General features: G+C 40.5%; 1 protein-coding gene across 9 annotated transcripts in view; it reads left to right on the top strand.

The window, feature by feature from the left end:
- The window catches only part of BTRC (beta-transducin repeat containing E3 ubiquitin protein ligase), a 123,392-nt gene that overhangs the window by 19,364 nt on the left and 87,132 nt on the right, over positions 1–16,896 (top strand). For 4 of the 9 annotated variants that reach the window (XM_028730479.2, XM_028730481.2, XM_028730477.2 and 1 more), the window contains one exon: positions 12,308–12,415. The exons of the other annotated variants lie outside the window; for them this stretch is intronic. In XM_028730479.2, coding sequence (XP_028586312.2) covers positions 12,308–12,415 — 108 coding nt within the window. The remainder of the gene's footprint in view (positions 1–12,307; positions 12,416–16,896) is intronic. 9 annotated transcript variants of the gene reach the window in all.

The following is a 16,896-nucleotide window of genomic DNA, read 5'->3' as shown; positions in this document are numbered from 1 at the left end:
GTTGACCCTGGGGTGTGGGTGTGTGGGTGTTAGATTGGGCTAGTGTAATGCAATCCTTGTGGGCTATTTTTTACTCATTCAGAAAATTCGCCTGGTACAGAATGTGGTGACCAGGGTATTAAGAACTGGGTAGGTTGAGAACATAATAGGAGGACTCAAAGAACTGAACTGGCTTCCAGTTTCTGAGCAGAATTCAACATGTTGACAGTTTTAAAATCATGAATGGACTAGATGCCAGAAGTAATAGAAAAAGAGATCTAGTTCCTAAATTTAAAAAATGCATTCTAATTTAGGTGGCTACAAGAGCAGATCCTTTTCTAAGTGGTATCCCCCCTGGAACTCCTTGCCATTTTCCAGAGGCTGATGAAGGTAACTGTTCACACACACAAGACTTTATGGTATGAAAAGGTTGTGAAACAGTAGATGCTGCTGCTTGATGTATTTATTGTTGGTTCTTACTGTTTTTTGTTTTCAAAGCAGCTTACATAAACAATCATATTCCTAAAGGATGGGTTGAAAGCCACACTGAATTACCTGAAGTCTCTTAGTTACTTCTTGTGGCGTATGGGGGTTAAGTGACCAAGTAAATCTCACTGGATTCAAGAATCTGAATGGAACCTAAAGCTTTTTGCACTGGTGCGAAAGTGAGTGATAACGAAATGGTTAAATAATGTGTCGGAATAAGGAAGTTTGGGTCTTGTTCTTGACTCTGATGTTGGCTTGCCGGGTGACCTCCAGAAAAGCAATTAACCTTTGTCCTTCTATAAAGGGAAAGGCAGTTATAACAATAATATAGGCACCCTGTTGTTACCACAGAGACCAGTATAGAATAAAAAGGATTTCTTTGTAAAAAGACTAGATAGGAATACTTACTCTTTTTTTCCTGTTTAGCATCATCCAGTCGAGCCCTTTAATTGTTCCTGTTTTTTTCTTCTGTAATCCCCACCAACATACATCATTTTTGAGATTATGCTATATCCTAATATTCTGTGTTTTTCTAAGCTAGTAAAGAGTTAAAAGGTGATCAAGAGAAGGACCCCTATTGCATCACAGAAGTGTTATAGATTATACACAGCTTGTTTGGGTGACATTTATAGCATAAAAAGCCAAAGTGAGGGTGTAGACACTTCTATGAGTTCCCTCATAAACACTCTGAGAGCACTTTTTAGCTATCTGTTGATCAGTTCCATTCTGAAAGCTTTGCATTTAAATTCTGCACCAGATCCTATTTCCCTTGTCTGTGCTCTACCTGCCTTGGTTGCCAAGGTTCTTAAATGGCTTTAGATGTACTGTATATAATTCTAGATGTTTGCTTCTGAAAATCCTAATCTCACTGTTAGATATCTAGATATAACTTTTTGGAGGACTGAAGAATTATTTCCCACATTTAGGCACCACAGTGGATTTTTCAGACTTGGTTAGGTTTTATAAGATTACTTCCGTTAATACTGCTGATATACGTTTTGATTTTGTGCTTCTGTAGAAAATAATTAACATTGATTAAAATAGGAAAATCAGAAGTACCTTGTCACCCAGGTACCTAATGGGTTCATTCTGGCAATACTGAAGTGTTTGAAGTATTTTTTCCACCTCTGCATTCAAGGTTAATGGATACTTAATAGCAATGAATAAATTACTCCTCTTTTTGTTTTTTATAGATTTGCTCTGCCATTCACCAAAAACTGGCTACTGTTTTTATCCTGTTCCGAAGCTGTAAATTTAGCACTGTTGACTTCCATTTTAGGATTTTTTTCTTTAAAAAATGGAATAGATCTTCCTCATGCTTCTTAAGTTCTTTTGTGTAAAGCTGACTTGACCTAGCTATTGCTTTGCTTTCCTTGTTACAATAGTTCCAAGTAGCACATTTTTTAAAATCTTACTTTACAACACTCTGGGGTTGTGCCTGCAGTTCAGCCTGTGATTTTCCCATTTGTCAATGGGACTTAATCCTATGCATGACTACCCAAAAGAAAGTCCCATTCAATAGCAGCATACTCCTGTACATGTTTACACAGAATGGTCTAAAACAGTTCATTAAGTGGTCAGTCTGTGGGCGTTTAGAAAAGAATGCTGCGATTACAAAGAGCCAGGATGGGTTTCTCAAGAGCAAGTCATGCCAGACTAACCTTATTTTCTTGTTTTGTTGATAGAGCTACTAGTTGGGTAGATGAAAGGAATGTTGTAGACATAGAATATCTTGATTTCAGCAAGGATTTTGACAGTATCCTCTACAGTATTCTTGTTGGCAAGCTGCTAAAATGTGGGATAAACAATGCTACCATTAGAGGGATTTATAGTTGACTGATGGAGCATACTCAATGAATGCTCATCGCTGGCTGCTCAGTAGCTTGGAGAGAAGTAGTATGTGGGGTGCTGCAGAATTCTGCCCTGGTCCACTGTTGTTCAACATCTTCATTAATGACTTGGACAAAGGAATAGTGAGGAATGTTCATCAAATTTGCAGATGACAAAAAATTGGAAGGGTAGCTTATCTCACTTGTCAGAAGTAGAATTCAAGATGAACTTGACAGGATGGAGAATTGGGCAAAGACAAACATGAATTTCAACAGTTAAATGTAAAGTTCTGCATTTAAGTAGGCAAAATTAGGCACAAGTACAGCATGGGTGACATCTGGTTGGCAGTACATGTGAAAATGATCTAGAGCAGGGGTCTGCAACCTTTAAGACAAAAACAGCCACTTGGACCCGTTTCCGAAGAAAAAAACACCTGGGAGCCGCAAAACCATTGCGACATTTAAAGCATGCGCGCCGCTGCCCTCCGATCTGACAGCGGGTGGGAAGGTGACGTCGGGACAGTGCGTGACTAACGCACGCACAGCCCCCATGCGACATCACAGCCAGTACAGCACCCGCCACAGTGGGGAGTGTCGGGGCGCACAATGTGCCTCCTCCCCTCGCTAGTATCCACCCCGGAGCCGCGGCAAAGGTGTAAAAGAGCCACGTGCGGCTCCGGAGCCGCGGGTTGCAGACCCCTGATCTAGAGATTTTAGGAGACCATAAGCTAAATATGTGCCAGCAATTCAGGTTGACAGTTGAAAAGGGAGTTTTTTCTTGAGAAGTAAAAACTATTTTGGTTTGCTCAGACCTCACCTAGAATAAACTCTCCTTTTCTGGATATGGCAGTTTGAGAAGCAACTTGATAAACTGAAACATGTACGGATGAGAGTGACATAGGTGACAAACAGCCTGGAAACGCAGTCCTATGAAGAAAAATGGAAGCAATTGGGTTTGTCTGAAGAAGAGATTATTAAGAGATGAAAAGAGAGCCTCATTAGATATTTGAAGGGCTCTCTTACGTAGATTATGGTACTCCCCCCACTCCCAAATTGATTCAGTGGGTGGAATCTGAACCAACAAGTACAAATTACAAGAAAGACGATTTTGACCAAAGACTAGGAAAAATTTCTGATGGTGTGAGCTGTTCAACAGTGGAATAGGCTGCCTTGTGTGGTGTAGAGAGCCAGTGTGGTATAGTGTTTAAGAGCGGTAGTCTCGTAATCTGGGGAACCGGGTTCGCGTCTCCGCTCCTCCACATGCAGCTGCTGGGTGACCTTGGGCCAGTCACACTTCTTTGAAGTCTCTCAGCCCCACTCACCTCACAGAGTGTTTGTTGTGGGGGAGGAAGGGAAAGGAGAATGTTAGCCGCTTTGAGACTCCTGAAGGGGAGTGAAAGGTGGGATATCAAATCCAAACTCTTCTTCTTCTTCCTGGAAGGTGCTGGACTCTCCTTTTGTTGGAGGCTTTTAAGCAGAGGCTGGATTGCCATCTATTTGGGATGCTGTAGTCATTTTGTTCCTTCATCAGCAGGTTGTTGGCCTAGATGACTGAGTTCTGTTCCAATTCGTATGGGAGGAATTCAGTGTAGTGCTAAAGAGATGATTCCATCAGTGCAATCTTTTTAGCTTTCCTAACAGAACAGTCCCCCTCTCCTGGCGTGCTGTTCTGGAGGTTCCCCCAGCCCAGTTTGGGGGTGGGGGTGGAGTGAAGAGCAAAAGGGCCTGTAGTGCTAGCAGAAGACCTAGTGCTGGCTTGCACTAGTGGAACTCAGTTGAATCCAGCCTATGATTCTACATCCAGCTGTGTTCCGTACAACTCACTCCCTGGTAAGTGTGCTTAGAATTGCAGTTTTACTTTGAGGCAAGACTGTAAAGGACCACATCCTTAAATTCATAAAGTTGTGGTCTCTATGCAACTGAGGTTTGGATGATAGTTTATAATTATACAACAAGATGCTCTTCAAAGTTTTGCTTTCCGCTTTCCCCGTGAAGCTTCACACACAAGGGATGCAACTCATACCTCAGTGGAATTTACAAAATAATATTTTAAAATGTCTTGGCATAGAAGAGTCATGCTGAAAGGAGCCAAAATAATTACTAATTTGATAAGCTAAGCCTGGCAGGGTAATTTTGTCAGACAAGGAAAAGCCCTGTCGTGTTTTATCTATCCCACGACAGAGAGAATGCAGAAGAATACAAGGTCAAGTTGTAGTGATAGAGGAGTTTGGACGGGTAGTCTGAACTCCAAATTAATTTTGGCAGTACTCTTTGATTAGGAAATTGAGCAATGCAGTGACAAAATAAATTTTAGATGACAATTGCTGTTTAGTTCAGGCACTTGGGGAAAGTTGGGGAAAGTAGGGGCATTCTTTGCTGGTAGAGATATGAGTGAACATCACTAATTTCATTTTGCACATAGTTGGAGTTCAAGAAAAACTGTATTTAATTGGTAACTGTATTTAATGTCTTGCATACCATTGTAGTGACTGAGAGAAGTTGTCCTTGGAATTCAAACATGGTTGAAATAGAAATGACGTGTGGATGGAGAATGCTAATATCATCCATATATATGCTAGCCTGTTATAGTGAAAGTAATTATAAAAACCAACAGCCATGTGACACCTTAAACGACCAACAGTTTTGTTTGCTAGACTATAAGATGCTACATGACTTTTGTTTTTTTGCTGCAACAGTAACTTCAATGACTTTCTGGAAATTCTGAAATTGGAACCCGTTCCATGTAGGATCCTTTGCTTAGAAAATATAATAGAGTGAAAAGTGCTCCTGCGTGGAAGATGTAGATTGTGTTCCTTAAGGGAGCACAAGAAGTCTACAAAGTAGTGTATTGCACAAGAGGAAGCTGACAGAAAAAATACTTCAAAACAAACTAAAGAGGCTGTTAAAATAATATTTAGTGGCACTATAAATCAATGATTTTATCACATAATAACCCCAGTCTGTCCCCAAAATGCTGGTGCTGTTAAAAACAAAAAGGTAAGTATTTCCACTTAGGTTGGGAATGTTGGCCATAGCAGCTTTTGTGGAGATGGTGTTCCTAGAAATTAATTTAATAACAAAAGAGGAATTGATACCAATCCCTTTGTTAGCATTACTGGGCATATGGGATGAGCCCAAGTGAAGATGGTTTGGACGCATAATTTATTCTCTATTTTTTGTTAGCCCCCAGGTTTGTTATCACAAGAAGGTTTAATCAGGATTTATGTTATAGTCAAATCTGTTCCATAGCCATTGCTGAAAAATTAACTCAAAATTAAGATATGCTAGTGGACAAACAAAAAGATTCATTTTCAAATGTGTGACAAGAATTTATTTTATGTACATTAATAATGCTAACAGTGTTCAAACGGCTCTTGTGAAATATGCTCCTATACTGAATTCTAAGTGTCTTTGCAGCTGTAAGTGACAGTATTGTAAGACCTGGAGGACATCCTGATATTTATATATCAAATCTTTTCAGAAAAATTACTATCCCACAACACCAAGGATAATAATTATTTTTCCCAGGGATTGTGAATGAAACAACCCAGTTTGCATTTTTTGGGTGTGGATGTTTTAATTTTAATGTAATTGTAGTGCATTGTCTTTTTTGTTTCATTATTCTTATGTATTCTTTTATGTTGTTGAAGTATATGTTCTTGCTTAAATAAATAAAAAAGATTCAAAAAGAAATGGTTGTTTTGTGAAAATTATGTATTCATTCCCTCACTTGTTGCAGAAGACAACAAGAGGCCTATTGGGTTTCATTCTGCCACATGATATTAATTGTAGCAGAGGAAATGAGGGCAAGGATGCTTGCCATGTCCCATCAGTTGCATTCCAGTTGTCCTCTGTGAGTTGGAGGGCAACCATCTCTCACTGGTAGGGTTCTAACATCTGCAGGGAGCCTACAACGTCAGAGCAGACTCCCAGCTGCAAACAGCCATCTTCCAGTTTAACAGGTAACATGACGGAGGGAGTTGAAGCATCTTCACTTTGTTGCATCTTCACCTGGTGCCTGGCGAATTTCACACATTGGTATTTAATTATATATATTCAAGTATATAAGTTAATTGTATATGTTAAATAATATTAACCATGTTGCAAACTGTACGATATTGAAATTTAATTCAGTGTGTGGCCCTTGGGTTCTGTGTTGATGTACTCTTGCGGCCCACTTGGTCTGAGAGGTTGGACCACCCTGTTCTAGAGGTTGATTCCTCTTTGGGTCTCAGGTGTGGGTAACGCATGGCCCTCCAGATGTTGCTGAACTACAGCTCCCATAATCTCCAGCAATTGGCCATGCTTGCTGGGGCTGATGGAAGTTGTAGTTTCTCAACATCTGGAGGACACAATGTCTTCCTCAGCACCATTTAGACCAGGTGTGGGGACCAGGTCTAAAAGGTGCTGAGGGAGACTACAGCATAATTTAGATCAAATGGTGATAACAATTTGGGGTAGGGCAGTAGGATAGAAACACTGATTCCATTATCTTTCTTCCCTTATGAGCAACTCTGTACACACTGTGGTTTGCATTATTTCTTTTGGGTTTTGGTTTGTTTTGGGGGGTTTTTACTCTGTAGTTGACATGGGTGCAAGCAGGAGATATTGTCAATCACTATTTCGGTGATAAACAATGTGGCCCTTGTTTGTGGAGCTGTCAGTGCAGTAGTGAGTTTTTGAAGCACACAGCTTGACCAGGAGTTCTGAGAAGTGCCTATTGAGCTTTCTTAGCACTGAGGCAGTAAATGAAGGTGTCCTGTTGGGTCACTCCTCTGATTTACACACATTGTGTTTCTGTTGAAACACCTGAGGCCTTTTGTTTGAGTTTGTGAATAAGCTTCTTTCAGACACCACTAGCAATTTAAAGCCTGTGCTTTCTTTGGGTGGGAAGCAAGAACAGGAATGACTTTTTCCATTCGTAGATTGGTCTTTTAAAACATAATAAATGTTGCCTCCTTTGAAGAAAAAGAAAAAGCCATACCTCTTGAAGTAAATATGAATTTTGTTATGTATATGACAAAAATTATGAATCGCTGCATCAAACCTAAGAGTCTGAATTAGTTGATGGAAGAAACAGTGTTACCCAATATATGCTACATGTATATGTATTTACCTTTAACTTTCAGGATTCTTGTGTAATTATTTCCATGTAGTGATACTGATTTCCTTCATACAAACTTTGGGTATCTTACAGGATGAGCAGAATTCAGTTTCCTTTAAGGGCTGTGCCACATTTTGTATGTTCATGTAAAAACATTCGTATACACCCATTGCATGTATTTATATAGATAAATGTGCAATGAAGCTGAATAGGCCACAGCTCCCCATCTTATGTATATGCAGTGGCAAACACAGGTTGTATGTGGCATGCATCTAAGGACAGAGTCATGAAGAATATTTGAACAAGTGCATATTCTGAAGCTTTAGCATGGAAAGAAACTAAAACGGCATTGGCTCTCCCCCTGTATTTGAGACACAAGACACAGTCCATTCACTCACCTATTCTTATCTTATAGAGCACAGTGTGTTACAAGCAGAGAGTACGTGTACCAAAGTGAGGAGTTTGCAAAGCAGATAACTACAGGTGACTCAAGAAAGTTGTGTTACTTTAGGTTGACTCTTAAAATGCAAGAGAGGAAAACTGCCTTCATTCTCAAGAAAAAAGTGTTTGCAGAATGAAAAAGATTGGAGAGGGTGGATAAATATGCTGGTGGTATGGAGTACAGCAGGCACATCCAGCAGGTAGATAGTGATCTACTGGTATATCACTGGACATCTCTGGTAGATCACTGGCTCCACCCAAAGAAGCTCAACAAGTTTGGCTCCCACCCCAAAGTTCAACATTTAAATTGCCCTGCACCCCCAAAAAGGAGCTTTCATCCTCCCTAAAAAAGCTCTGTGAGTAGATCACAGTCTCTCGGGAGTTGGCCACCCCTGGAGTACAGGATTGGGAATTCCCAATGGCTTATTATTACTGAGTGTCATCTATTTACATTTGCTTTATTGAGAATGAGAGGACAGGTCCCTACCCCAAGGGGCATATAGTCTCACAATTGACACAAGGGAGGCAACAGATGAAGAGTAAGGAAATGGAGGGAAAGGTGAACAGGGTAGAAATGTGCGATTACACACACACACTTTGGATTTGTTTCAGTAGGCTATTGGCAACAAAGAATCTTGTAGCACCTTAAAGGCTAACAGATTTATTACCGCATATGCTTTTGTAGACCAGAGGCCACATGATCAAATGTATTATGTGTTCTCTTTGGCTTGCCTGTGGGTGTACAGAGGAAAATTGTAAGCTGTGGGGGTCAAATGGCAATGAATTTCAGAAAAAAGCACTGTGACAAGTCGGTTAAGTAGGGTATTAAGACTAAATAATTGTCCCAAAAGCTTCACAGAAGAGATGAGTTTAAAGGAGGGATCTGAAGGAAGAAATTGGGGGTGGGGATCCTCATGTAAGTTCTCTGGTGGCAGTTCCCAGTACTAGGGGCAGGAAGGAGAAAAGGAGTTATTTCAGGAAGCAAGAAGGTTGTTGTAACTTGAACAGTCAAGGGTTTAGATGGATACAGAAGGATAAAAGCACAGAAATGCAAGGGAAAGCCACAGAGAGTTTTGAAGGTAAGAACAAGAAGCTTGTGCAAAAAGCACGCAGGATGTTTTTGAGGATTTAAGGAGTGGTGAAATATGTGAATAATTTTTACAGTAGATGGATATTGGTGGATTAAGGTGACCAGGGAGGAGGAGATTTCACTAATCAAGGCAAGAGATGATCAGTGTGGAGCAGCATTCTTGCTATGAGGACAAAGAGGGAAGGCCATACTTTGTTTGTAAAGGAAGAAACCACATGATTCTGACTGAATCTTTGGGGTCGTCAGGCTCTCTAGTATTTCTGCTCACATTTTCTGCAATCTGTGGAGTATTGATATTACTGGTGACTCGGTGCCAATTCTCAAATTGAAGTTTAAGCCACAGAACTCTTAAAATATTGATAGCTGACAGGCCTTGTGACCTGGAGTGGATTGTGAAATACAGTGGTACCTCGGGTTACAAACACTTTAGGTTACAGACGCTGTTAACCTGGAAGTAGTATCTCAGGTTAAGAACTTTACCTCAGGATGAGAACAAAAATTGTGCTAAAATTGTGCAGCGTGGCAGCAGTGGGAGGCCCCTTTAGCTAAAGTGGTACCTCAGGTTAAGAATGGACCTCCGGAACGAATTAAGTTCGTAACCAGAGGTACCACTGTACATAGTTGATGGGTAGTTCAGATTTCCCTCATCACCAAGAAATTTAATTGAGAATTTTATTTGAGATAACTGCATGCTAGAAATTACCCTGTTTTTTGGATGGACAGGCTTAGTCTTCCCGTTTGACCTAATTTTTAAACAAGGTGCAAAGTAAGGTTACAAGCTTTATAACATGTATTTTTCCCTCTGATAAGTGAGACTTACTCCCAGGTAAATGTACACAGAATTGCAGCCTAAGTAGATTAATTGATATTAATGATTAAAATTTGGCCTACTTGATTGGTTGAGACAAAGAAAATGTAGGGTCTGGTATCATGCAAGTTGCACAGATTAGGCTCCATATGCTGTATCTAATAAAAAAACCTTTATAAATGAATTTTCCTTCAAATGTTCCTCAAAAACTAGCAAGCAGTTTGCTGGGGGGGTTAAATTGCTCTACCTCTCTTTTGCATCAGGAACTTCAGGGAGCTGACATTGAAACTGCTTGTCTAAAAATGGTGATTTATCTAATAACTCTGTTTTCCACAGTGCTGCAGATCATGGGCCTTGAATTTGTTTATTTTTCTGAACCCATTTCTGATGTAGGTACAGCAATTTCCAAACAAATTACGTTTGTTTGGAATCTTGACTTAAATGTGTGTTGTCTACTTGCTTTAGGGTAGGGTTGAGGAATATCTGGCTTTCAAGGTCCTGTTGGGCTTCCAACTCCCCTCATACTTGATCACTGGCCATGCTCACTGGGGCTGATGGGAGTTGGAGTCGAACAATATTTGGAGGTTGGCAGGTTCTCCTGGCATATTCTAAGGCATTTTCAGATGGCAGTTGACACCTTTTAAATGACCTGTAACCATTAGGCTGGCAAGGTTGGTGGAGTGGGAGGAAGACCTGAATCCAGGAAGGCTTCCAGAGCAGAAGACATGTGTACAGCTGAGATAGACCAGAGACAGCTGTGGACCTGTTTGTTTCCCACTCCCTTTGATACCTTTTTAAAAATAAAAAAAATACAGCTCAGATGAAGATTCATAGGCAAAATCTCATGGTCCTATCCTTCCATATATGGGTCAGCATATGACCAGCTTGGCCAATAAATGTTAGAGGGTTCTCATATTAAAGTCCATTCGGTGCTAAAAATGTGTGTCATTTCCAAAGTTTTACTTTTCACTTAACCAGTGCATTTTATTGAAAACTAGATGTCACTTTAAAAATAGAAAATTTCCCCACTTCTGGTGGTCTTGCACATCTTTTAGTTTGCATAGAAAGATGAAAAATCTTCTTGCTAAAAAATATCTAAGCAAGGCCAGCTGAACCATATGACTGCTGCAGGTTCCTTGCAGTCTCCTTACTAATTCATTCTACTTTCCCCCCTTTCCCTTTGTATGCAGTGTGACGTTTCCACCCTTCATTCTGCTTACATGGCAGAATTATTCACCCCATGCTGAATAGTGACTCTGCATGGGAAAAGACAGCAGGTGAACTGGAGCCCTTATGCTTAGAGCAGGGCAAAAAATATTAATTGATTAATTGGTGTAATGAATGGATATATCTGTAATTGTTAGAAAAGGATGCAGCGTGCTGAGGGCAGATGACATCTGCGTGAATCTCTTTATACAGGCAATATCTTTGAGGCACTTTTCCAAAGAGTAAATTACCTGTGGCATTTGGTTAACAGGAACTATTGCCTTCATTAAATACCATGTAAAATATTAACTAAGTTGACATATTGAGCTAGTACACACATAATGCTGCCCATCCCTTGGCTGTGGTTAAGGAAGCTAGAGCAGGCTATGGAATATACTGTATTTTTCCATCTATAAGACACCCCCCATGTATAAGACGGCTCCTATTTTGGGGGACTCTGATTTAAGAAAAGGGGGGGGGGTGGAGATCTATCCGTGTATAAGATGGCCCCAAATTTTGGACATTATTTTTAGGGGGGAAACCTAGTCTTTTACATGGAAAAACACGGTATATGCGCCCTTCCTTACATTTGTAGAACCATAGAGTTGGAGGACCCTTTGCAGGCGAACTATTAATCTCATCCTTCCTCCACTGCCTGTCTCCAGTAATGTCTTCACAAACCTTAACTTTATTCAGTGCTGCTCATGATTTCAGTCAGTTTTAAACCCTGGTTTGGAGCAAACCTTAGTGTTGGCTATAGTTAACCTACTGTATTTACACGAGTCTAATGCTCCATCGAATCTAATGCACACCTTAATTTTTGCAACGTTAATTTGGCCAAAAAAAGGTGTGCAATAGATTCAAGTAAATGCGGTAGTTTTAGACATGATGGTGACTAGCTGTGATTAAGACCTGGTGGGGAAGAGAAGGACAAATTTGTACAATTGAGAGCAAGTAGTACACCATGGCTAAGGGACTGGCATGATAAATGCCTACATTAGCTAAAGTAAAACTTGTTTTAATCAGTTAATTAATTGCTTAAAAATCCACTAAAAGCATTGACTACCTTACATTAGGACATTCTTGTGACCTATGGTATAACATGTCTTCAAGATACTTACGGTAATTGAGCTGAAGTGATCTTAAGCATGACATGTGCGTTGTGTTTCCTATGCCTTCCCACCCTCCCTTCCTGCTTTTCTCTAAAGGGAATATTCAGGTTGGTAATGTGTGGATATGTGGAAGCTACTCCAATCTCTTACGGTCAGCTATAACTCTTCTGAAAACGTCAGCCCCAGAAGTTCCTGTAATCTGTGCCATCCTGTTTCATACAGTCCCATCTCATAGTTGTCCTTTCTCTGCAGTGCTCTATGCCCCGGTCTCTGTGGCTGGGTTGCTCCAACCTGGCGGACAGCATGCCCTCGCTGCGATGCCTCTATAACCCAGGGACTGGCGCACTCACAGCTTTCCAGGTACTCTCTCTCTCTCTCTCTCTCTCTGGGTGTGTCTCCTGCTTGTGCTTTTGCTTGCTTTCATTAACTTTTCCATTAGTAGTAGTAGTAATAGTGGTAGTATTTGCTTCATAGTTGTGTTTCCTTTATGTTGTCCAGACTAATAAATGCCATCCACATCTTGTATAGAACCACAGTTGACCGCTAGCGCAGCAATGTCAAATACAGATAGAATTGGAAACTTTTTGCTCAGCTCTAGTAAGAATGCTTGGCCCAAAATGCAAGATTTGGTTATTACTTGGTTATGTCTTAATTTTACTACTCTACATTTAGTGGGTGGTGGAGGTGGTATGTATTTGATTATTAAATATGGATAAGAATACACTGACAGTTGGTAACTTGTATTTAAGCCAGTTGAGTCTCTGGCCTATTGCTGCTGTCATGTGCACGTACTTTTTCCATCTAGCTGCATGAAAAAGTGGTGATGCTATAGAAGAAAGTAGGCCTGGGGGGCGGGAATAGAAGCAGAACAGCAAACTTTGGTCTTTTTAATTTTTGCTTCTTCCCACCTACATTAAGTACTTATGGGGGTGTTTTTTCTGTTTCTTGGAACTGAGGCTCAGGGGCTTCCTCACTAGTCCCCACCCCCTAGTTCACAAAACCAGTTTTCTTTCTTTCAAAAAAAGATCTAGGCTTTCATTTACCTGGTCTAGTTCTATAGGTGGCCAAGTTGTTCTGCTATTCAGGAAATGTGTGTGGCTTGTTCTTTCAGACATTATCATATGCATCAGAGGATGAGAGCAATTATGCCATTTCAAATAAGAAGAATCCATGAGAATTGTCTTTGATTCCAACCATCAATTCCAATCCATAACACCAAAACAAAAAAATCCTTCAGCAGGTTTCTTGCTGACTTATATTTTCAAAGAATTTACATCCTGCTTTCCTATCTAGCAATACTTTAAACAGATCATTAAAATACAGTTTCAGATCAGCAGATACAAATGCCAAAGGGGCAGTGGAACTGCAAAGTTTTCATTGTTGGTCGAAAGGAAAGCAGAGATGGGAGTTAAGCAGCCTTCTCTCAGGGGGATATTTTTTTACCCTCGTCACAACTGAAAAGGTCCTGTGTACCTCATGCTGAGTCATGGGGACCTACATATACAACTGTTGTGCTAAAAATCTTTCAGAATTTATAGGAGTCTTGGCAGTTGTCTTTGAAGTAGGGTTACAGACTCCCAATTCATGCCTTTTAGGGGGTCAGTATTCATGGTTACAGAGAGATGGACGCCCAGATCATGCAAAGAGCCCTCACAGGCAGACTGTTACTCAGAAGAAGAAAAAATGGTTTATTGTCATTCTCATAGACAAGAACAGAGAATTTATAGGCTGATCACATTTATGTCCTGTTTATTGGGCTTTCACTACTAGGAATTCTATAACACTCTACACAGCATTAACACTGGACCAGTTTTGACTAAGCCCATATTTTTAACTTATCTCAAACTTTTTCAGTTACACCAGACTTGGCATTTAATTAATATTACAAAATGATTTTAATCCTGGTCCACTCTTCATAATCCCAGCTCACGCCTTTGAAACCACTGAATTAGAGGTATGCGTGAAATAAATAGTACCATGGTGACTATTTAAGGATCTGTATAAGGAGGCTATCCTGGAAGTTGATCTTAGCCAGTTGTGAGGACCTAAGTGACTATATGTAGACTCACAAGAAAAATAGGCATGGTTTGTTGCTTCAGAACAATAAATATTCTGTAGAAATAGCAGTGCAGAGTACCAGCACCTGGGGGAACCTTATGGAATAGCTGCTCCAGCATGCTCCTAAGGCTCATGAATCATCGTGACAGTCAGCTGGATGAGTCCGTAGGTTTGTGGCCAAGAACTTGTGATTTGACTTAATTTTAAATCTGGCTTCTTGCCTTGAGTGATGTGAAAATAGTGCTGACGCATCTTAGATCATTCTGCAGCAGCTCTCCTAGTTGAGCCAATACTTGGCATTGATGGACTCCGAATGCACCCTCTCAGTATTCCGGACATCTGGCAAAGCTGTAGGGAATAGGAAGACGAGGGTGTATCCTTTTTCATTTTCAGAAATGGAGGCCAAATTTAAATTTCCTCAGTACATTTCTTCCTTGATATGTACAATTTGAAAGAATTCAGGTTATACTTTCCCCAAACTAGAATTCAGAGGTAAGGGATTTGGTAGCATGTTGAGTATATTGCTTGTCTGCTAAAACTAATAACACATTTTTCCTGTTGGGTTGCTTGTTCTGTTCCTGCCAAAACTATATGTGTGTTTTAATTTCCAGAGATGGCTGTGACAAGCTAGATGTATATGCATTATTTGCAATAGCAGTATATTCTGGTTAAAAGGGGAAATCTGCTTATATGCAGCAGGCAATAAGAAATTACTGTCCAGTTTGGAAGGTCAGAGAGATTCTAAACTGTAGCAAAAACAACAGAGCTAGAAACACAGCTGTCAGATGACTTTGCTTGAGCTCCACCTGTTGCTTCAAATCCCCAAAGGGGAAGTGAAATCCACAGAGTTTCTGCTATGCTGAGAAGCTATGCTGAAGACTTTCCTCATTGTAAAGGTTAATTACAGTCTATGCTTTCAGAATCATTGCTCTATCTTGTTGACCACTCTGAGAACAGGATGCTTGGCCAGTTGGGCCATTGTTCTGATCCAGCAGGGCTCTTGCACTTTGAACAGGCTTTTTAGGTAAGGGAGGTTTCATCCTGTCAACTGATAGTGGATACTATGAAAGGGGCAAAGCAGAATTATAAGGGTCCAGTACTAAATTATATTTCAAATGTAGCAGTTTTCTTCTGAATTTGTAGAATATTCCTTTGTGATTATGGCTATTGTACTTTCTCTTGTGCATATTTATATTCAACAAATCCCTGTTGGCATGGTGTATCACAGACTAAACAGGCATATGGTTGTTTGTTCATTTTATTCCGTAAAATTAAATGCCACCTGATTGTAAAAAAAGCCCCATGTTCTGCTGTGTATATTTCTAAGGCTCCAATAGTAGTGAAGCATCTTTTGAAGAAATTCTTTAGTGACCTGTTGTGATAAACAGAATGCTTTCTGCCCATAATTGGAAGCAAGATGACTCCATAGTCAGAAGATCCATTGACCTAGGAGAAACACAGTGGATTGAAATCCATAGAGTATTTCCAAGCCTGGTTCTGCTCCATTGGTTCTAGTAAAGTACCTGCAGGATATTTACAGTGAGATTATAAAACCAAATCTTAATTTTGAGGGCTGGCAGCAAAAGCCCATGGCTTCAGCCCCCTAGCTGGTGGCTAGCTTGTCCCCCATTTATGAATGTACTTAGGTGGCTCCCAACTGTTTACAAGACAGCAGAGGTGAGATCTTTGATTGACAAGTTAGAAATGCATTCGATCATTCCCTCTGCCAGTCTCTGGTTCATGCTGTTAAAAATGTCAGCCTCTCCAAGTTTGAATGGCAGCCCGAGGGCCTCCAAAGCTTTTTGTTTTCTGAGATGGAAACACAAATTGGATGTGTGCCTGAGCGCTCCATCCTGGGCTGTAATTTCATCTTTTAGCTAAGAACCACAAGGTACATGAACAAAGCACCCTGTAAACAATAATACTGGAGAAAAAAATAAACAAGGTCGTGTTTCTGGTACGTTGATCCACTGGTGTCCTGACCTCTATCACGTTGAACATCTCCTCTCTGATTGCTGCTCCCTCTGGCATTTCAATGAGAGGGAGAGGCTGACATAGGGGATTTACCAAGATTTAAAGTTGCAGTGGTGGTGTTCATTCCTTGTATTGGCTATGAAATATTGAACTGCCATAGTCTGTGACACTCAGTTTTAAGCAATGGTCCTAGTTTGAAAGGGACACTCTTCAGGCTGGGAGATTCTCTTTTTTCTTCCTCCCCCCACAAACCCCTCTCCCTCCCTGACAGAACTGAAAGTAGTAACTGTGAAGGACAGAAATGAAACGAAATCATCAGTTTGATATTCGTACCTAAACACATCCATGGTGGCTAAAGATTAGCTGTACAGGAGTTTATAGAGCAAAATGAATGAATACATTGCCCGAGGGAATGTATAGTTGAGATGTGTGTGCTGTGCTATTTAAAGAATAATAAAGGGGGGGGGGGAGGTTTATACCCTTTACTTTTACCCTCTCTGAAATTCACTAGGCAGACATGACACATGTGAAAGGTACACTGCAAGCAAGTGATTATCTAGCACTTCCAGTGGGGTGGGTGAGATTCCTTCCTTCCTTCTTGCCTTCCTTTCTTCCTTTCTGTTCAGTTCTCACTCTTGCCAAGCTAGGACAAGTGCAAGAATCCCTGCAGTATCTGTTGGCATAACTTGTTATATGTTGCAAGAAAAGCTGAGTAAAGTGCACCTACTATAGCATCTGTGTTTGTGTCAAAAACTGAAGATGCAAAAAGTTGTACAGAACCTACTAATCTCTGCTGCTACTTCCCTGAC

The sequence above is a fragment of the Podarcis muralis genome, chromosome 6 (genome assembly GCF_964188315.1).
Source record: "Podarcis muralis chromosome 6, rPodMur119.hap1.1, whole genome shotgun sequence".
NCBI lineage: Eukaryota > Metazoa > Chordata > Lepidosauria > Squamata > Lacertidae > Podarcis > Podarcis muralis.
This window is presented reverse-complemented; position numbering and strand designations above follow the sequence as displayed.